At 46.7% G+C, this 23,250-nt stretch overlaps 1 protein-coding gene across 1 annotated transcript in view; it reads right to left on the reverse strand.

The window, feature by feature from the left end:
• The window catches only part of USP11 (ubiquitin specific peptidase 11), a 452,733-nt gene that overhangs the window by 245,806 nt on the left and 183,677 nt on the right, over positions 1–23,250 (reverse strand). Inside the window, exons 5-7 of the mRNA XM_078664784.1 lie at positions 19,513–19,658; positions 16,387–16,448; positions 4,396–4,495 (exon numbers count right to left, since the gene is read on the reverse strand). Of these exons, the coding sequence (XP_078520910.1) occupies positions 4,396–4,495; positions 16,387–16,448; positions 19,513–19,658 (308 nt within the window). The remainder of the gene's footprint in view (positions 1–4,395; positions 4,496–16,386; positions 16,449–19,512; positions 19,659–23,250) is intronic.

The following is a 23,250-nucleotide window of genomic DNA, read 5'->3' on the forward strand; positions in this document are numbered from 1 at the left end:
GTAGTCACATATCAAAGGTGGAATAGGCCTTTGAAACCTCCTGACTTGAGATTTTGATTACTTAGCCATCCTGCTTGGAGGACAACACCTCTGGCCAGAGTAGGCATTGTTTCTGCCCTCAGAGTGTGTAAGCTCTCACCTGCAGGGGGTCAGAAACCTGTCTGTGGTGGCACGCTGACCTGACACCAGTTAGCCAGCACACTAGAGACTGGTAGGTGTTTAAGGGGCACCTCTGAGGTGCCCTCTTGGTGCAAGCATGAATAAATCCACTACTGGAATCATTGTGGGATTATTAATACAAGGTGTTGGATAGCAAACACAATAGATTTCAGTGATGCCATCATGTAGCTGGGGAACTTGTTTTTACCAGTGTCCAGCACTTGTGCTATCAAAGAATTGACTTATACATCACAGGGGCATATTTGCTCATGCACCTATGCCCACATATGTAGTATACTGCACCCTGCCTTACGACTAAGCCCTGCTTTAGAGGTGGCTTACCTATACTGCACGAGTGTCTGCAGGCATGGCACACAGGGATGTGTAAAATAACAAACAATATATTTCCCCCAGATCTATGACTGGGGGTCGGGTTGAGAGGGTGTTTTAGAATGTTCAACATTCCATCCATCATCTTTTTGTGTTGCTAAAGTTGCCTTAAGGGTATGCCCAGACGTGGGACTTGTGCTCAATGTGCCACTGCATTCAAACTAGCCTGGATGGTGAGGGGTGATACCCCAAAGCCAGTCCCTTGATCACGGTTTCTGGTCCACAGAGGACCTGGCCTGGCAGTTCGGGCTGAACGGTTCCCATGGGGAGCTGGATCAAGACTGATTTGCATATGGCTGGGTCCAAACTGGGGTAGCATGTTGAGCAAAAAAAACGAAGGATTTAACCGAGATGGCAGTCTGCATGAGCTAGGTGAGATGTCACTTAGGAAGGCACAATACATGCTGCAGTCCTTAGGGACCCTCTTTAGTACATATGCTCTGGGTGCTCGAGGTACCATTTATTAGGGACTTACAGGGGTATACAATTGTACAGTTTAAGGAAAAAGATCTGGCACTGGGGACCTAGTTAGCAGGAACTCAGTGCAGTTCTGTCAAAATGGCATCAAATACCAGGCAAAAAGTGGGGGGGGGGATCAAAAAGGGGCACTTTCCTACAATGGCACACCCCGTGCACCATGTGTCCTAACACTGCTTATAATATTTGTAAGTCGCCACTGCAGCAGACCTTACAGCCTTACGGCAGGGTCAATTATATTACATGCAAGGCCATTTTTGCAAGAGCAGATATGCCCCTGTGCTGGGCAGTTCAATTACTGAGTGAACAAGTGAACATGGAAGCCCTCTTAAGATATGTACTGTGCACTGGTCAAAGCGAGTTTCCCAGCTACATAATGGCTTCTCTGAAACCTATGGTCTCAAACACCTCGGTTTAATGAACCTACACTGATTCCAGTGATGGTTTTATTAATACATGAACCCAGAGGGTACCATAGAGGCGCCCCCTGAAAACCTACTTCTTATTTATTTTAAAAGTTTTTTATAGCTCTGGCTAGACCCAGAGGTATCAGAGTGCTTTACATGATTAGGATAGTATAAGGCAAACATGGTATAAAAGCATATAAAAGCTAAGGAAATAATGTGAAAATATACAAAGTAAAAACAACATACCCACCTCTAGTGCATTACCTGATGTGTCCTGTCCAGCCCGTCACCTCAGATTAGCTGGTAGGAGGTGTTTACACCTCCTCCAAACAGGATGGCTGGTAGATTAGCATGTCAAGGCACAGAGCTTCAAAGAGACCACCGCCTTGGATAGGCAACCTGGCTTCCCCAGACAGGGGAAATGCCACCCCCTAGCCAGGGCCCATTTGGGAACCAGACAGGTGGGAAAAGTAGCTAGTCAGCAGGTGTGTTCACCCTCAGGCTAGTACAACTCCTAAGGTGGACTACCTGAAGTGAACACAACTAAGGAAATTCCTCCAGCTTGGTTTTTGGTGGAATTAGGTCCTCTGGGTCAAGTTTTTTTTTTTCTTCCCGCAGAAAGTGGTCTTATAGAAGGTGTAGTCACCCTAAAGGTAGGCAGCACATTGGCTACTACCTTGCACTCCCTGTAACACCTCTAAATACAGTATTTAGGTAGCACCCCTGATGCCAGGACCTGAGATTGGACAGATACAAAGAAGAAGTGGATAAAGATTGCTGACATGAGAACAGAAAAACAACAACTGGCTTGGAACCAACCCCACCGGCTTGGCTGCTGCACCCAACACTCGTGGAGAAACCAACACTTCCTGCCGCTGTGCAGAATCCAAGAAACCCAGGAAACTCCCTTGGAGTAGAGGAGCTACTTCCTTGCAGCCGCAGGCACCAAAGACGCAAAGCCTAGTACATCAACCTGCTGCCTACCAGGGGTTACCGACGTTGCAGCTGCCCAGGAAGAGGTAACCATGCTCCCATAGGTCCTCCCTCCAAGTGTGGGGATGCTAGGACCATCCGGAGCTGCAGAGTACCAATTCCAAGGGCACCAAACACCTTGTAACAGGCTTGTTGTGTCCAGACCAGACACCAACACCGAGGAAGACCGGCCTGTACGTCGAGGAACTTCAGGGACAGTGAGACCCACATCAAGAGTGGCCTAGCTGTCCTTTTTGCCCCTTTACTTCAGAAACCAAACCAAGTGAGAGCCTCCGACCGCCGCCACTCAACACCTCAAAGTACCTTTGCACCCGAGTTACACAGCCGGATTCCGAGGGAGGTGAGGGGGCTAAAGAGATCCTGAGACCCTCAAAGGCTGAGCCCACCCTTGGGTTTACCTAGACTGGACCACCAGTCGCCGACGTCTTTGTGCAGGCCCCCTAAACCGCAAGTGTCTCCCGCCGCACAGACCCGAGGCCTAAAGAAACCATTGCACCCCAGCCCTAAAGCCAAAGAAGAAGTGGACCTACAGTGTCCCTATGTGCCCGAGCAGCTCAAGGACTGAGCCCCCCTGTGGGTTCACCAAGACTGGCCCCCCAGGCCAAGTTTGCAACCTCTTTTCGGCCAAATCGTTCTCCATAGAAATGAACGGGGCACCTGACCCGGAAACACATATCTGCACCCGGCTGCCACAGTGCCGCAGAGGTGACCTGTTGGCGTGGTCTTTGACCGTGCTCCATACTCATCTTAAGACCAGGAAAAGGGTCCCGTAAGTCGCTGACAAGTGCCCAAATGCAATACATGTTTTCCTCCATAGGATAACATTACAGCACCAGAAATTGCACTAGGTGTCAACTTTTGAAACCTGTAAAAATTAATAACTGAAAAAATACTTAACTGATTCAGATCTTGGTATCTAAAATCATATTACAAATGTGTTATGTGTATCACTTGGTGTCGGATTTCTTTATTGAGTGGGTGTCTCAACCACAGCCTTTGTGTGCACAATAAATGCTCAGCACTACACTCTGATAGGCCTAATTGTTCAACCACACTACCACAAAAGAGAATTTGATTTATCAGTTGTGCCTCTGTAAATCAACTAGGCTTTGCCTGACATTTTACGCAGTGTACCTCCTTTTGGTCCACTATATAAACAGCCAGCTTCCTACAAGTGTTACCAAGTCACATTAGGGAAGTGAAAGAAAAAAAGCCTTTCAAATTAGAAAATAATATATTGCAGAGCCACAAAAGAATAAAAGTAAATAAGTATAGTGGCATACCAATTCAAAGGGAAAACTTTGCTGAAACATCTTGGATGAACAAGAACACTTTAACTGAGTGAGGGGGGGAATGTTACTGCTTCACCAAAGAACATTAACTTTTCATCAATTAAGGAATACCGTTCAGAGGGTGAAAAAAAAATAAAGCATTTTGGGGCTAAAGACCTTTAATTAATCTCTGAAAAAGGATCTCCAACAAAACAGGGAAAGGTTCTGAAAGACTGAGATCCAACAATACACGTTTGAAATACATACACTACCAACCGTTTGTCTTACTTCTGAATCTGACAACACCCAAGACTTTGATGAGACTGTCCTATTGCACACTACCCAAAGGGTGGAGCTGCTAATCGATTATATCGTGCCATAACATATGTTTTCAGGTAACATATGGAAAAATAATCTCTCCTGAGAGGCTTTCAGGTATGGCACAGTGACGAGTAGAACTGAAATCTGAGAAGTTATATAACCACTCTAATAATTTTGGTACAGCATCATCCTTTGAAACAAAAAGTGTGATTTTATTAAAATATAGTAAAATAATCTGCATCTTTCCAGCACAGCTAAACACACTACCACACAGTTCTTGGTTAGTTCACTAGCAGCTATTACCACCTGTAATTTTTGCATATTTTTTATAGTATTTGGTTCCTCTACTTCTGCAACAGACAACTCAGGCTACTGACCTGCAAGGCAGAATTCATGAAGCAGGTGTTGCCCAAGTTGGTCAGACCGCAGACGCCAGGCTGCCCTTGATAGACCTCATCATCGTCCACCGAATTCTTGCTGAGGCAGAGGAGAGAACAAAACAACAACTTGTCATTTGTAGCAAGGTGGAAAATGCTAAGAGCTGCTTATTCAGAAACCTCAGTTTTGCTGCTTTACTCCATATTTAGAGAGCAGCAGTGCCTAAACGACACAAAGGAGAAAGCTCTTACTAAGGTATCTGAAAAAACTAAAGGGAATGTATTTTGAGGACAGTGCAAAATATTCTGCAGAATGTTCTTGAGGGCAAGTTCTTTGCGAGTTGTAGACATAATGAAGGTTAGCGTTACAGACAGTACCACAGAATACACAAAATAATTTACACACAAAAAATAAATGTACTTCTGATTCTAACCACTGGATTCTGTAATATGCAGCCCTTGTGAATTTAGAATAAATAGAAAATTCAAGAAAACACATTTAGAAAAGCACAGACAACTCAGACCAAGATGGCAAGTTTCTTCTTACTCCACATCTCATAGAGGGCTGCAGACATCTGTAAAGCTGTTCACCATTTTGGTGTTAAACAGTAGTGAGGGATTACGACTGGATAAACTTTGACAACTAAATATCAATTGAGAGCAATATACAAGTGAGCCTTCATCATATAAATGCCTATTAACCTCCTCCATTTAGGGTTTGCAGCTACTCAAGTAAATTGCTGAGCCGGACCCTCCTGCTCTTCAAGAATTGCCAATTTTCCGTCTGGAAACAACTGAGAAAAGCACTGCATACCAATGACTGTAGAAGGATTCCGAATATTACGTCAATCATTCTTCACAGCTATAAAGAACATTTTAATGACTAATCATAAAAATGGCAATGCTACTTCCTTCAAATTTTAGTTCCCTATCATGGGATCTTAGTTGATTTAAGATATTGAGCAGTTCTGCTCACAAGGAGGACCCCAGAGCACAATTTTCCAAACAGAATAAACTGTGGACCATGTTTTGGCACGTATATAGACAGAGGTCAAGAGACTTAATTGACAAGTTAAGACTTCCTCCTGCCAAGGGGTCGTAACCAATCAGCCTGTAACTATGTTCACTTTAATGTGGCAAACTCTAATATGGTAAAAAATTATAATTTGTAGTCCTATATCTAGGAAAAAAGACAAATCAAGTTTGGCTTAGTTCAGTTTTGGGGAGAAAGATTTTTCACAATAAATTCAAACAGTGGCACGTTTAGGCTCTTTTGTTACTTTATTTTCTTTATTTTTGTTGACTTCACTTAGGCATTCAGGGTCATCTAATATGGACCTTCATTGAACCTCCATCTTTCAACCTCTCTTCAAATATGGCATAAATAAAAATCTGCAAACTTAAAGGAGCATGTCCAGGAAACTATGGCTGCCAACTGTATATGGGCAATGTATGGATACTTTTCTGTGAAAGCAAACTAGATGTTACATTCACAAATTATTGTGTCTGCCCTGAACCCAAGTGCTACAGTTTGGAAATTCGAATTGTGGGCTGTAGGACGCTGGCTCTTTATATGATATATCAAAATGAGATAGTGTATAAAGAGTCCAGGGGCTCCCTTATAAGTGGAGAGGAGACTGGTCTAGCAATCTCAAGGTGCTCTTCTAGGGGGCAATGCAGTCGAGCAGCCTTAGGCTTATCACAGAGGAGTGCAAGACAACTGCAAATACACACAATAGTCAATCAATGAGACACACAAATCAATAATGAGATCCAGACCAATTTATTAAAATAACACGTATCGTGATACAGGTTCAGGCACCAGAATCAATTTGTTCAGATAATTACATTTTCCAATAGAAATAGTTTTAAGTTAAAAAAGCCGACACTTAGTACAATTTTTAGATGCTACAGTGTTATACTGTGGGGGGAATGCAAATACGGAATTCAGGTACAGTAGAGCAACTTATGGGACCAATCTCACTCAGGAGTTAAGGTGAGTGGTGAGCTCAAAGGCAGTATCAGCAGAATACCATCAGCAGCACTAGGTGCACCAGGTGGAAGGGTGCAAAACAGCGTCAGGTGCCCAATGTTACTCTATGGGGATCGGTCTTCATGGAAAGAGGCTCCAGTCTCGAACTGGGAGGACAGTCTAGCTGAACCAACAGGGGAGCTCAGGCCTCATGATGCTCAGGTACGGAGGCACACCTTTGAATTTGAATTTAAAAACATTTATTGAGCGCACTTATACCCTGCGGTTTCATGGCGCTATAAGGACTACGACCAGCGGCAACAGCAGAAGGACAAACTAGGCAGCGAAGGCTCTGGAGAATAAGAATGTTTTCAAGTTTTTCCGGAACTCCAAATAGGAGGATGAGGTTCTGAGTGTCATAGGGAGGGAGTTCCAAAAAACAGGTGCAAGGGCCGCGAATTTTGCCCCGCCAGCTTTCTTTTTCTTGAAACGGGGTGTAACCAGGAGTGCCATATGGGTAGAGCGGAGTTCTCTGCCCGGCAAATAGGGCCTGATGGCTGAGCAAATAAACTCAGGGGCAGTGCCCACCCTGGCCTGAAAAGTGAGGCAACCTAGCTTGAATAGGGCCCGCTCTCTCACAGGCAGCCAGTGCAGCGACTTCAGCAGTGGGGTAGCCCGGTGGAATTTGGGCAGCCCATGGATCAGGCGGGCAGCCTGATTTTGCACTAGTTGCAGGCGGTGGATAGCATAGGCCGGCACGCCATTATAGATTATGTTCCCATAATCGAGGCGCGAGAGCACCATTGCCATCACAATTATTTTAAGTGCGGGGAGAGAGAAAAAGCGGGTTATTTTCCTAATTGTCCAGAGGGAGAAGAAACAGGAGGATACCACCGAACTGACCTGGGGGTGTACAGAAAGTTGAGAATTGAGGAAGATCCCGAGGGTTTTAACTTTAGGAACTGGGAGTGGGGGGACACCAAGTGAAGGGGGCCAAAAGGCCCACCTTTGATCCTCTTCTCCAAGGCCCAGGGCCGACGGGTGCAGGGTTGTCCTTAGGCGGCAGGTTTTTCTCACCAGAACAGTCACGGTAGAGGGGTCCTGCGTGCAGAGGCTGCAGGCGACATCGGGGAATCCATGAGAGGTGACACCACTTTGGAGAGGTGAGGGACAATGCTGACACCGTCAGCCGTCTTCAACTTAGGCTTGGTGAAATGGTTGCAGTGGTGGCTTAAGATGTCAAGTTTCTGTGGTCACGAAGTCCTCTCAGGAGCCTTTGGAAGCCTGCAGGCTGCAGGGAAGCAGGTCTGCTACTTCTCGGGAGGTCTTCGTTCTTGGGCGAAGTGCTGGCAGGAATCCCGGGCTTTGGGGACTCAGCAGCTGTAGGACAAGTCGTCTTTTGGAGCAATTGTCAAAGTCAGCAAGCAGGTCGGCAGGGCTGGGACCAGTGCTAGGTCTTCTGTTCTTGCGGTTGCGACTTCACATCGTCCTTTCATGTTGGCAGGATCTGATTCTCTGGTGCCAGGGACTCCTTTAAATACTGAATGTAGGGGCGTTAGGAAAGTGTAGGGTAGTAGCCAATGGTCTACCTACACCTGGAGTCACTACGCCCCCTACATGACTACTTTCTGTGAGAAGGGGGCATAAACCTGTCCCAGAATTCCTAAGTTTGCCAACACAAAGATAGCCACTTCTGAAAGGGTGTACCCACATCAGGTTAGGCCACCTTATGGGTGGTAATAGCCTGGGGGTGGGCACGCTAACATGACTAGCTAATTTTCCCACCTTATGCTCTATGAAGGGAGCCAGATTTGCATTTCAAAGGCAGGATCGTCTTTGAAGCTCGCCGGCCTAGGAGTGCTAATCTGCAGGTCATCCTGTGGGTGGGGAGTAAATACAGGCTTTTTTCATGACCTCCTGAGAGGAAAAGGCTCTCACCCCAGGTTAGAAACTAGTCTCTGGTGGTAGGCTGGCAGAAACTAGTCAGCCAACACACCAGAGGCTGGTAGGTTTTCAGGTGGCTCCTGTAAGGTTCCCTCTGGGTGTATGTATTAATAAATTCATCACTGGATTCAGTGTGGGTTTACTAATAAGAGATGTTTGATACCAAACATCCTTATTTTCAGTGAGGAACTTGTTTTCACCAGTGTCCAGCACATGTTCTAAAATGGCTTCCCTGTTCACTTGTATTGGCAGTAATGGAACGGACCATAACGGGGCATATCTGCTCATGCATGTATACCCTCACATGTAATATAAAGCACTCTGCCTTAGGGCTGTAAAGCCTGCTGTAAGGGTGACCTACAAATATTATATGCAGTGTTGGGGGACATGGCACACAGGAGTGTGTTACGTCATGTTTTCTCTTTTGCCTGCATCAAGACGATGGCAGGCCTGCATGAGTTTGGTGACGGGTCCCTTACGGTGGGACAATTGTTGCTGTAGACCTTGGGGACCCTCTTTAGTACCGCAAGCCAAAGGTATGCAAACACTGACCAGATGATTAAAGGCTTTCAAATAGGGCACCTGTTTGATACATAGGCACAAAAGCTCCTCTAGCTGTCATTTGTGCCCCATTTTTTTTTTTTTTTAAATTTCTTTTTATTGTTGCATCCGAAGTATCACATGCGAAAAAAATTAGCACACGGTAGAGCGTCAACATTCCGCTCAGGCCGTCAGTCATGCAACTTTTCTTTGGTGTTGGATGTCATATCCATCATTAGAACACTTTGCTTTTGAACTAGTAACATAAGCAAAACAGAAGTAACCCCAGTAGTCCCCAAAAACAAAACAGCAGCCCACCAGCCCCCCACCCCTCCTCCCTCACCTGAGCCCCTCCCTAGTGTGCTATAGAGCTCTCGTCATTCTCATAGACATGATCTAAGCATTAGAGGAGACAGAGATTGAGCATGAACCCCCGGCATGCACATTGTCCCGCCCAGGGTCTCCCTGACCTCTTATTGCCTGTCTGCAATACCTCAGTCTAGGCCGTGGTACTGTCTCCACTTAGCCCATATCCTCCGAAATTTTTTGGGGCAGCCCCTGGCTTTGTAGGTCACCCTCTCCGCCGCCATGTACAGGTCTAGCCCTCTCCTCCATTCCTCTAAATCTGGGGATTCGGGTGCCCCCCAATGTCTTGCGATGTCCCTTTTCGCCACCACGAAAGCCAGTACCAGAAAGATAACCAAGGGGCGGGTTAGGTCTACTTCCGTTGTCACGCCTAGCAGCGCCAATCTAGGGTCGCGCGGTATGGCCACCCCCAGTACCTCCTCCAGTTCCAGGAACACACCTTCCCAGTATCCTTGAATGACTTCGCAGCCCCAGAGTGTATGGAAAAAGTCGCCATTTTGCCGACGACACCTAAGGCATGTTGTGTCAGGTACCCTACCCATTTTAAAAAGTCTCCCCCTGTCAAAGTAGGCTCTGTGGAGGACCTTAAATTGTATGAGACGGAGTCTGGACTTAATCGCCACCTCGCGAGGGTGCATAAGGGCGAGCTCCCAATCCAAATCCTCCATGTCTCCCACGTCCGCCTCCCACTTGTTTCGTAGACCCTGCAGGTCCCCTAGGGTATTGTTGGTCAGAGTTTTATACGTTAGGGATACTGCTCCTCCTTGTATGTGTTCCTGTAGCAACCTGCCCTCTAATGGTGTGTATTCTGGGATGTCAGTAAGTGTGATATTTTGTGCCCTCCAGGCGTGCTTCAATTGAACATATTTGTAGTACTGGGTGTTGAGCAGGCTAAATTCATCCTTGAGCGCCTGGAAGGTTTTCAATTCCCCCCTTGCTATCAGGTCTCCCAGTGCGGAAATGCCGATGTCGTCCCACCTTCTAAAGCCTTTCAGCTTATTAAGTTCGCCTAGCCATTTACAGCACCACAGTGGCGTCTGTCGAGTGGGTCTCTTGTCCCAGCCCATAGTCTTTGTCGCTCTATGCCATGCCGTTATCGTAATCCTGGTGGCAGGTAGGAACTGCTGCCCCACCGTCTCCCCATAGAGGTAATGTAGCACGGTCTTATTTGACCATTTAGATCTCTCTAGTGCATATGTAGGGTGATCGGCTGCCGCATGTAGCCACTCGTTAATCGGGGCGAGGTGTTCCGCCCAGTAATACGCCTCTAGGTTGGGAAGCGAAATCCCCCCGCTATATTGGTGTCGCTGTAGTGTTGAGAGCGCCACCCTCGGCTGTTTCCCCAGCCACAGGAAGGCACGCAGGTCTGCGTGGATTTTATTCAGGGTCTTAGCCGGTAGAGGATAATATTCGTTCTGAAGCGCATAGAGAAATTTGGGTAAGAGGACCATTTTGTACAGTGCGGCGCGGCCTAATAGGGTGAGTGGGAGCTGTCTCCATCTGTCCATCTCCGTCACTGCGTCAACCATTATTCGGGCTATGTTGTTAGTGAAAGATCGTCCCCTATCTAACGTGATGAATATTCCCAGGTATTGAAAGCCGTCAGTCGTGTGGATAAGTTGCTCTGGCAGGCACTCCCGTCGCCCTTTACCTTGTGGATCATATAGGACCGATTTGTGCCAGTTGATCTTGTGGCCCGCCCGCGCCCCGAAGTCATCTAGCTCTCTGAACAGTGCTGGAATTGTCTTGTCTGGGTCTGTCACATATAATAGTATGTCGTCGGCATACAGAGATATTTTCTCCTGCGTTGCGTCCGATTCTCCCCACCTGAAACCCCTAATTTCCCTATTCTGTCTAATCCGTATCGCCAAGATTTCAATCGTAAGGGTAAAAAGAAGGGGGGACAGCGGGCACCCCTGGCGTGTCCCTCTTCCAATTGGAAATTCACGGGACAACCATCCATTGACCCGCACTCGCGCTCTCGGGTTTGAATATAGGAGCTGGACCCATTTCAAGTATTTGGGTCCGAACCCAAACCGATGGAGGGTCTCCATCAGGAAAGGCCAGTGGACTGCGTCAAAGGCCTTCTCCGCATCCAGTGAGAGGAACCAGTGGGGTTCACTTTTCTCACGGACTTCCTGTAGCCAATTATGAGTGCGGCGGAGATTCAATTTGGTCGCCCTGTCCGGAAGAAAACCGGACTGATCCATGTGTACCAGCTCTGTTATCGCATTTCTCAGACGCCTAGCTAGGATCGTGGCCAGAATTTTCGTCTCGATATTGAGGAGGGAGATTGGGCGGTAGGAGGCACAGTCGTCCCTGGGCTTTCCCGCTTTGTAAATTGGGACGATAGTGGCTGTGGCCAGATCCGGCGGGAGACTCCCTGCCCGGTACGCATCCGTGAATAAGGCCTTCATGTGTCGCTGCAGCAAATCCGCCGTCCGTTTAAAAAATTCCGCCGGGAAACCATTGGGCCCCGGCGCTTTCCCCGGTTTCAACGTTGTTACGGCTTCCGATATTTCCTCTAGAGTCAAGTCCGCCTCCAGGGCTACACTGGCCTCTGTGGACAGAGTCGGCATCTCCATAGCACACATATAGCGTTGGGCGTCCTCTCTGGTTCCCAGGTCCCTGGGCCTATAAAAGTCTTCATAATAAGTCGCAAAGGCATCTGCTATGGCCTCATCTGTGTTCACCCGTATATTCCCTGGTAACGTGATCTGATCCACCCATCTTGTTGCTCGTTCTTTCCTACTCAACCAGGCTAAAAGCTTGCCGGACTTGTCGCCCACATCATATAATCTGTGTAGTGTTGCTAGTGCCTGAGTGCGCGCCTCGTCCGTGACTAGTTCCCTGTAGTGTCTCTGTGTGTCTAGCAGTTTCCTGAGGAGCGTCTCTTCCTTCTGTCGGTGGTATCCTGTTTCTAAATGCAAGACGGTCGCTTCTGCCGTCGCTATCTCGTCCTGCCGCGCCCGCCTAGCATCTCCTAGCCTACTCTGGATACGGTCTCTCAGGACTGGTTTCATTGCTTCCCAAAGGGTAACACCGGAATTAACTGATCCCTCATTTTCGGCCATGTAGACCCGTAAATCTGCTCGCACGCCCCGGAGTATTTCCGGTGTTTGGATGTCCCATGCCGCTAGTCGCCATGCCGCCTGCCTCTCCCCTCTCTCTCTCCCCAGCCGGACATAGAGCGGGGAGTGATCTGATATCCCTCTCGCCTTATACTCCGCCAAATCTCTCACTGAGACCTCCTGCCTGGATACGAAGACATAATCTAACCTAGAGAAGACTTTGTGTGCTCCCGAGTAGAATGAATATGCCTCGTGCGTAGGGTGAAGCCACCTCCATACATCAGTGAGGCCTATGGTGGTCATTTGCCGCGCTAGGGCTGTAGTGGATCCTACTGTGTGGGTTGACCCTGATCTGTCCCGTGACGTGCACATAACATCGTTAAAGTCCCCCCCCACTACCTGTATCGTGTCGGCCGTGTCCAGTAGTATGTTCGCCACTGCCTTCAGAGTGCGCGCCTGTAACTTGGGTGGGGCATATACTGATATTATCGTGTATCGACGTCTCCTCCACATCCCCTGGACTCCCGCATATGTGCCCTGTGGGTCCAGCCAAGTGTGTGTGACCGTGAATGGCGTTGTTTTGTTTATGAGAATCGCGACTCCTCGAGAGTCCGATGTGTATCCTGCATGTGCTAGGACAGTGTACCGTCCTCGCGCAATAAAGGCGCATTGATTCCCTCTAAGGTGCGTTTCCTGGAGAAGGATAATGTCAGGCGCCAGTCGTTTGAGGTAAGCAGTCACTAAACCCCTCTTAATTTTGGATCCCAGGCCGTTTACATTCCAAGTCAGCACCGTGACCCCTTTGCCACCAACGTGTGAAGTATCTAATGTACCTGCCATTGTGTGTTACAGCGCCCTCCCCATGTGGGGCCTCTGAGTAAGGATGGCATCAAGTGTGGGCTGGCATGCCTCTGCTGCTTCTCAACTGACTCCCATTTGTGCCCCATTTTTAACTCTGTGTTTGTACAAAGATGGCAGCAGTACTATTGCAGGAAGTTCGCAGAACACAGCAGGCCTTTTAGTTTTCTTTATCTTTCTAACACTATTTAACAGGGCTCTCAATCTTCTCCAATTACCAACATGTTACCCAGATTGAGTGTAGGAAGCTGCCTCTTTATATATCAAAAAGATATATTGTGCAAAGAGTTCAAGGGTTCCCTTAGGAGTGGACAGGGGCTTGTAGTGCTCTTCTAGGGGGCAGTGCTCTTCTAGGGGGTAGTGTGGTAGAGCAGCCTTCGGCTTCTCAGATAGGAGTGTTCGACATCTGCGCAAACACACAATAGTAAAAAAAATCATGCACACGTCTCAATTTGGAGATTCACACAAATTTATAAAAATAACACGTATCATTATACATTTATATATATTTAGGCACCAGAATCAATACAATCAGGTAAGTATGTTTTTCAATGGAAATACTTTTGTATTTAAAAAGTCAACACAGTGAATTTTCCACAAGCTTCAATGTTATCCTATAGGAGGAAAAACAAGCACGGTATCCAGATAGTGTACAGTAACTTATGAGACCAATCTCCGGGACTTAAGGTGAGTGGAGGGCAAGGCCCAAGGCTACACCCGCCAGACACCACCAGCGGCACTTGGGCGGTCAGGTGCATGGGTGAAAAAAAGCGTTGTGACCAATGGAAGTGAATTAGGGTTCGGTCTTTGCAAAAAGAGGCTGCAGGCTTGGACTGCCAACAAGGGGGCTCAGGTCTCACGCGACTCTGGGACCCCCCCCCGTCCCCCCCTTCCACACTCCAAATCCATTTTGGAATCAAGGCTAGCTCTGAGGGTTTAATGCAAACGGTGTCTTTCAACTTCGATCCATAATGTTGTTTGTGTTTGCACCTGAACACAGTTGGTATTGGGGTCGTTTTGGAGGACTACAAGCCCAAATGCTTCAGCTCCGCCCCATTGAATCCCAGTGGTGTTACCTGGCTCTTTGCTTCACTGTTTTTCGAAAAACGTCTGACATCTTGTCCATTGTAAAGTTTCCCATTATGGCAGACCTGGATTGCATGGGGCTCACTGTTCCGATCATGGACAAACGCTGAGGCCGCCAGCTGCGATATCGATGTACCCCGGGTGCTCGCTGACAGACAAGGACAGTGCATAACCGGCTACGAGGAACTGTGGATGAAGCATTATTTTTACCCATAACGTGTCCCCTGTCTTACGCGAGCAGATTTTAGGACCAGAATACCGGGGCTTTCTCAGTTCATCACATCTATTTTTTTGATCAAGAGAAAACTGGGACAGTACTGGAATCTACAAACGATATTATTCATAGCTCATAGCAACTTTGTTGACAGCCTGCCATCACCTGTACATACTCTCCGGAACAATTTCCTGACCATAAGTGACTCCTAAATCTTGGTCAGTTTCAATGGACCTAGAGATATGCTCTGTCAGCCCAACATTGAAATTATGAACTGATATTTTTTTACTTACGGTGTGCTATTGAATTTGGATCGCTCCAGACCGCACAGACTTATGGATTAAATATATGCGCCCTGATGAAGGATTCTCTTAAACAACTTTTAGTTTCCGAAACACGCGTCGGCGCTTTTTCTCCCACTGTATGCTGTTTTTGATGCTTTGTTGAATGTTAATACTTGGTTTGCCTGATAGAGAGAGTATGCATGATTGATTGAATGAATGAATGAACGGTGTGTCATGTGGTTTTTTTTTGTCATATTTGCACTTGGGCTGATGTTTCCTCATGATTCTACAATCCAATGTTTTTTTACATTAGAAACTGACCTTTTTCAATGCTGAACTAAATGATTTTATCAAAAAAGATCAACTGTAAATAAATTTTCTAAAATAACTTAGCTGTTCTGTGGGTGTTTTTGGTAGATTTCCATTCATTTTATTCTCTATTCCTTGGGGAAGCTCCCTTTCATGTTTACTTAAGGCTCACTGTTCCTTGCTCATCACGACAAGACAAACCCTGAATAGAACTACAAGCTCAGCCCCTTAGAGAAACAGTATAGTACTTAATAGAACAAAATAAGTTCGTAAAGAGGACAAATCACACACAAATGTTTAACCTAGAAATGTAAACAATAGTGGGCACTTTGCCGGGGCCATTAACATGATAATTTCCTCACTGAGCTAAAATCAGATTTACCTAGCTGCTGTCTTTCCAGTAAAGTGTCAATCAGCTTTTTGGTAACCAAGGGATATAAAAGACACTTGCAAATGACCGAGTAGAGGTTACTAAAAGGTGACTCTCCTCTTTAAAAGATGAATGGATGTGTCCACAGTAATGCCTTATTTTTGTGGGGGAAAAGTAAATTTCTTGGGAGTCAAATGCCTGAATCTTATTCAATGTAAGGGCGGAGGTGAATGCTACTAGGAAAGTTGCTACTTCATTCCCAAGGAGCGGGCAGTGACTTAACCAGAGAAAATACTCCTTCAATTATTATTTCTCTAAGCCACAATGGCTATCAGGAGCACAAACTACAAGCCTATGGCTCTGTGCTACTTAGATTAAATGCAATATATTTCCAAATGCTTCAAAAAGGACATTATTATGTAAGAGAAACTGGAAAGGAAATTTACAAACGGGTCTCATAATGTACAAGTGTACGTCAAGAAAGCAATAACCAAATACAGAAGAAAGAAAATATGAATGCAATGAGATTGAGGTATATCAGAAGTGGATTTTGTAAGCAGTAAGACGGCTGCTGCTTTCAACTGATACTCCTCTGAAAGTTCCTTCTCCACAGTCCACTTTGACATGGTACTAAGAAGAACATTCTGCCTGTCATAATTCCTCTGCTGCCTTTCAGCGACATCAAACTCACAATATATATTATATAAGAACATATATATACACACACACACATATATAATATACTTATACACATACACATACACATATATACATATCTATCCAGAGAGAGGTTTCAGGGCAACATCCGGAAAATCAACAAAGAACCAAGAAACGGTGTGGATTTCTAACTGACATACTACCCATCACAGCATTCAACCATGCCGTCACCAGACACGTAACCCTAGATCTGTCTATAGCCTTGCTGTGCCAGCATCATTGTTTAAGGGGCCTGGTGACATGGGGTGCTTCATGCTTACATGCCATGGGGGCGGGAGCTGGGCCAGGTGCCATCCTTGTGTCTGGTCTCCATGATGACTGTCTGAAAGAAATAAGAGGAAAAAACCCTCAAAAGGAGTGTTATGCGTACACACCCACACACACACACACACACACACTTGATCCAAGACTATGACCAATAAACACAAACACAACTGGAATCAATCTATTTACACAGATTGGTGCAATATCTCCCACAGTTATCAAGCTAAAAAATAAAATTTCTTTGAGTGAACTGTATTTTCATAGTTAGTCTATGGTGTGAAGGGAGAGTAAGTCAAACATACGAAGACAAAATATTTGAACACTGGACTGGTAACTCTAATTAGGGTCCCTTTACTGAACAACCCACTATGGGATTGTTAGATTAGGGGGTCTCTAGTTGGCATAGGTAGGTACTTGTGACAAGTAGGGACCCTCTCCTCTAGTCAGGACCAGGAGGATTACACTTCTAAAATAACCCCTGCTCACCCTCTAGGCTGCGTGGTGCGAGCAGTCAAGGCTTATTTCAGAGGCGTTGTAGGTTAAGCAGTTGTGACCCCATACAGTAACCCAGTGACAACACTACAAATGGACACCACACAGGTTTTATATAAAAAACAAGTAGACTTTGTATAGAGTTACCACAAGACCATAAACGACAAAAATACACACTATGATTACTTTAAGATGGTAGATTTAAGCTTAGTTCAGTTCAGTTCTTAGATGCGACACTCTGCGTCAATGTACCTTAGGTTGCGTTGCGCTTCCACGACAAGCAACGTCGCAGCGATGGGAAATGTGGCAAAGTTCAGATACAAAGAAATAAAGATGTGAAGATCTTCCAGATGCGGCATGCTTCTCGGGGATGTGAGAAGGTCTCGGTTCGATGCGTGGACTACAGCGGCGACATCCAAGATGCGACGGCAGCAGCTCCAGCGGCGACGCTCTTCTCCACGATGCGTGAAGCTTCCGCTCAATGCGACAACTACAGCGGCGACATCCAAGATGCGAAGGCAGCAGCTCCAGCAGCGACGCTCTTCTCCACGATGCGTGAAGCTTCCGCTCAATGCGACAACTACAGCGGCGACATCCAAGATGCGACGGCAGCAGCTCCGATGGCGGCGCACTTCTCTGGGATGCGAGGTGCTCTTGATCGATGATGCAGTGCAACAGTTCCAGTGGCGACACCCTCCTTCGGAGTTGCGACTGCAGGCACGGCGACACGCTCTGACCTCGTTGCGAGATTCTTCTCCTGATGCGGTGCAGTGCGACAACTACAGCGGCGACACCCTCCTTCGGAGTTGCGAAGGCAGCAGCAGCGATAGCGACACGCTTACTCTTCATTGCAGCATGCTTCTCTCCGATGCAGTGCAGTGCGACAGTTCCAGTGGCGACACCCTCCTTCGGAGTTGCGACGACAGGCACAGCGACACGCTTCTTATCGTTGAGTCACGCTTCCAGCTACTTGCGACACGCAGTTCCTCAGAAGGCCCAAAACAGCAGCAGGCACTTTCAAAAGAACTCTGGGGAGTGAAGTTTGTTGTCCCTGAGACTTCAGCAGGAGGCAAGATCTTTTCCAAGCCCTTGGAGATCCTTCACAAGTTGAAAGCAACGTACACAAAGTTCCTTTCTTCTTCCTTTGGCAGTAAGGCAACCACTGCAGGCCAATCCCCCAAGCAGCACTTCAGCTTGGGAATAGTCTCTCCTCCGTTTCTTCAGGTTCCTCTCCTCAGTAAAGGTCCAAACTGATCTAATTTCATGGGATCAGGGTCCCAATATTTATACCCCAAAATCCTTTTGTCTCTGAGGGAGAGGGGCCTTTGCCCAGTCCAAGCCAGTTCTGAAGCACTCTGTTCACCAGACTTCACCTTTCCTTTCACAGTGCAGTGCAGAATCATCAGACGCCCCACAGGAGGTGGAGCCAGCATGGTGGAAGGCAAGTACAGTCCTGGAGCACTTTGTTTACATGACTCCTTCTCTTCTTTCAGTGTGCAGGGCAGAGACATCAGCGTCTCCCCAGGGGGTGGAGCCAGCATTGTGGAAGGCAGGCACAGCCCTATTCAAGGTTCAGGTGCAACTCCCCCCTCTCATCAAGATGCAGATCTCTCTATTCACCACTGGGTGACTCAGCCTGTCTCCAGGAATTCCTCAGCCTTGTCACTCACAAAACCAGACATAGGAATACACAACCTAGCAGAGGCAGGTTTGAATGGTTATACAAGCAAATACCTACTTTCTAAAAGTGGTAGTTGCAAACACAGAATATTAAAATAAACTTTACTAAAGATGTATTTTATTATTCTGAGTTCAGGCATACTAAACTCGAATTTTTACCATGTTTTTTGAGACAGAATTATTACATTTTATAATCCTAACTAACAGCCCATTCTGGCCTATGGAGAACAGGTAGCCTTGCAATAGTGAAAAACGAAAATGGCTGTAATTCACTATTAGGACATGCCACACACATCAGGGTTTGTCCTACCTTATACTGCCAATGCACCCTGCCCTTGGGCCTACCATAGGGGTGACTGATATGAAGAAAAGGGAAGGTTTAGGGACTGGGAAGTGGGTGCACTTGCCCAGTCAGCATGACAGTACCAGACTGCACGCAGGCTCTGCAATGGAAGACCTTACACACATGTTACAAGGCTGCTTCTGTGGGTGGCACAACCAGTGCTGCAGGCCCACCAGCAGCATTTGGATTACACGCCCTGGCACACTCCGTGCACTCGACTAGGGTCTGACAAGTAAACCAAATAGCCAAACATGGAACCACTGATTAGTACATCAATTTACAATAGGGAGCGCTTGCACTGTTGCACTGGATAGCAGTGGCACAGTGCCCAAAGCATCTAACACCAGCAAAAACACATGAGGCAACAACAAAAATGGAAGGGAGACCGACGCCAATGGTGCCAGGTCTAACAGGTATGAAGTTAGAATTTCAAGCAATGGAGTCCAGCCAGTGCTCTGCCATACAAAAATAGGGGCAAACGAAGGGAGAGAAAGGCTGGGAGACAAGTTTACCTCTATGACATGCTCTTTATAATTCTGGACTCTTGCCTCGGGGGGAAACACACACACGGACACACACACACACTCTGCATGCAAACAGTTGCTACCTGCCCCGTGCTCAGACAGGCATCAAGAACAGTCATGTAAATGTTCCTCAGCCTCTCGCAGGAGCCATCAGAGTTCTTCACCCAGAGCCGTGTCTCCTCGTCTGCTGGTACCGAGAACAAGCGCCTGGCCTCCTTTAGCACAGTGTCTGCAGGGAAATTAAATGGGAAACCTTATAGCTAGGCATGAAAAAGGAGCACCAACAAAAGAGATAACGCTTCACTTTGAATCAACCACATGAAATTCCCACTTTCAATGAGAGCACAGTTAAAAAAAAAACAAATGCTTGTGATATGTAACAGAGGTGCAAATGCTTAGGACACTTACAAACCAGGACAATGAACACAATTAAATGAAGATGCTGTGTAAAGTCCAGAAATATGGTACTTTAAAATATAAAAACAACGCAAGAGTTTTTACAAATTGTTGCTGAATAGATTTCAGATACAATCTGAAAAGGAGAGGTAGAGCACTCCATCCTTAAATGCAAGTCTTCGAACAGAAGAAACAAATAGTTTCTTACCCGTCGGTGTAGTTTTGCAGCTTGAAGATCTTTCTGGATTCACTATGCTGTGCATTATTCCGCGGTCTAGTGGTTGGGTCCGGAATCGTAGATTTTTCTCTTTTTTTTTTCCGTAGCCCAGGTCGGCGTCAACGTCCCACCTTTTGGTGTCCTTCCTGTGACATCGGCAAGCTTCCTGCGGAAGCTCCCACCTTTGGGCGCCATCTTCGGATTCTTTTTTTCTTGGTTTTTTTGTTATGTTTGTTAATCCTTTTGCAATGTTTTCAAGTTCTTCCTTAAAGTAAAGGAATTTTTGCATTGTCTTTTAAAGTGTTTTTTGTATATTGTCCTTGTATGTCCTCCTCCTGCCTCATCTTTCTGGCGTAGGTGGGTGGGTTCGCTAGTGAATCCAGAAAGATCTTCAAGCTGCAAAAGTACACCAACAGGTAAGAAACTATTTGTTTTGCAGCGTGAATCTTTCTGGATTCACTATGCCGTGCATAGACTTTGTTGCGGTTTGTTATGTTTGTGGCGACTGGGTGGAAAATGAGCGTTGGTTCTTGAATATATGTTGAAACACTTTTTGTCCTACTTGTGCTTCCTTGTTCATTTGTATAGCCACGCAGTAGTGCTTAGTGAGCGTGTGCACCGAAGCCCATGTTGCCGCCAGGCATATGTCTTGAGTGGGTGTGTTAGCCAGGATGGCTATTGTTGCTCCCTTTTTCCTGGTAGAGTGGGCTTGTGCCCCCTCTGTCAGTTCTTGACCTGCCTGTTTGTGGCATAATTGTATCGTTTGTGCGATCCATCGTGCAATGGTGCCCTTTGTTACTGGTCTATCTAGGAAACTGCTTGCAAAGGACACAAAGAACTGCTTTGTTTATCTGTGCTCTTTAGTTCTTTCCATGTAATGCATTACTGCCCTTCTAGTGTCCAGAGTGTGCAGTGCCCTCTCTGCGCTTGTGGATGGTTTCTGAAAGAAGCTTGGTATCTGTATTGTCTGGTTCATGTGAAACCTTGACACCACCTTTGGCATAAAGTGTGGGTCCGTTCTCATTACCACCCTGTCATTGTGTACTTGGATGTAAAGTTCTTGAAGGATTCGTGCTTGCAGCTCGCTTACCCTGCGTAGCGAGGTGATTGCCACTAGAAAGGTCTTCTTCGTGAGCATTTGTAGTGAGGCCTTATGAATGGGTTCAAAAGGCGCTTTCATAAGCCCTGTTAGGACTAAATTTAAGTTCCATGCCGGCTGGCGGCATCCTTTTGGTGGTGCGATCCTTTTAGCCCCTTCCAGGAATCTTTTTACAACTTGTGATGTAAAGAAGCTCTTTCCTGTCTCTCCACTTGTGTAGGCCATCGCTGCTAGGTGTACTCTCAGCGAGGTACAACTCCGGTTTGCTTTTGGCAGGTGTGTTAAATATTTCAGCACCGTAGATTCCTTTGTCATCTTCTTGTGTAGCTTTTCCTTGATGCACCATTGTGTGAATCTTGTCCATTTGCCACATAGCACCTTCGTGTGGTAGGTCTCCTTGCCTCTCGTAACACCCGCAGTGTGCTCTCCGGCAGTTTCAGGTGTGCAAACTATGTCTTCAGGAGCCATGCAGCTAGGCAGAGGCTCTCTGGCTCTGGGTGGAGTACCTCTCTCCGTTTTGCATGGAGAGTAAGTCCTTTCTTTTCCCGAAGTTGTGAGGTGGTCCATGCAAAATCTCCACTATTTGTGAGAACCATGACTGCCTGGCCCACTGTGGTGCCACCATGATCAGTGTCATGTTGCTGGTTCTGCATTTGCTGAGTAACCTGTATATCAGTGGTATCAGGGGAAAAGCGTAGGGAAATGTTTTCGACCAGCTTATCCATAGGGCATTCCCCCTGGGATTGTTCCCCTGGTTGCCTGGATGCGAAGTGTCGGCATTTTGCATTCTGGTGTGTTGCAAATAGGTCTATTGTTGGTGTCCCCCACTTCTTGAATAGCCTTTGTGTTTCTTTTGCATTGAGGTCCCACTCGTGGGATGCTGATGCCTGTCTGCTGAGCCTGTCTGCCTCCATGTTGTCCTTTCCTGGTAGATGTACAGCTAGGAGGTCTATTTTGAGTGGGATGGCCCATCTCCATATGTCCTGCGCTAGTTAGGATAGTGCGACTGATTGTGTTCCTCCCTGTTTGTTGATGTAGAACATCGTTGTGGTGTTGTCGGTCTGTATCAACACTCTTTGCCTGTACAGTTGTTTCTGGGAGGCTTTTAGGGCGAGGAACACGGTCTTTAGTTCCAGGTAGTTGATGTGCTTGATCGCATCTGTTGGAGTCTACAGGCCCCGCACCTTGAGCTGGTTCATGTGTGCTCCCCATCCCTTCTGGGATGAGTCTGTGGTGATGGTCACTGTTTGGTTTTGTGGTTTTAAGGGCTTCCCCTTTGTTATGTTCTCCTTGTTCCACCACACTATCTTCTTGCACTGCGTGCGTTACAACCACTAGATCTTCCCAACTCCCTGTAGCTTGTGACCATTGTTGTTGCAGCCATTCCTGGAATGGTCTCATGTGGAGCCGTATACTGGGGACTAGGTGTATGCAGACGTCATGATCCCCATGATCTTGCTCACTGTCCGAGCTCGCCCCTTCTGGTACTGACGTGTCTCCTTCAGCAGAGCAAGTGTTCTCTTGTCGCTGGGGAACACCTTTCTCTGTATGGTGTTGATCTGCGCGCCTAGGAAGATCTTCACTTGTTCTGGTTCAATTGAGGATTTCCCTCAGTGTATTGAGAATGCTAGTTCTGTTAGCGTTTCTGTGACCCGCTGTGCATGTTCTTTGCATTGTTTGTAGGAACTTGCTTTTATTAGCCAGTCGTCGAGGTAGGGGTATACATGAATCCCTTCCCTCCATAGGTGCGCTGCCATGGCTGCGAGGCACTTGGTGAAGACCCTTGGTGCGGATTTAAGTCCGAAGGCCAGGGCTGTGAACTGGTAGTGTGCTTTGTCAATGGCAAATCTCAGTAGATGTTTGTGCTGCCTGTTCATGGTAATGTGTAGGTAGGCGTCTTTTAGGTCTATGGTGGACATAAAGTCTCCGTCCCTTATCTGAGAAATGACTTCTTGTCGAGATGTCATTTTGAATTTTCTGTGTTTTTTTGTATTGGTTTAGGAACTGTAGGTCCAGAATGGGTCTTAACGTTTTGTCCACCTTTGGTACGAGGAAGTAGTTTGAGTACACTCCCTTGTTTCTTTCTTTGAATGGTACTGTTTCTATGGC

Source organism: Lissotriton helveticus, chromosome 10 (genome assembly GCF_964261635.1).
Source record: "Lissotriton helveticus chromosome 10, aLisHel1.1, whole genome shotgun sequence".
Lineage (NCBI taxonomy): Eukaryota > Metazoa > Chordata > Amphibia > Caudata > Salamandridae > Lissotriton > Lissotriton helveticus.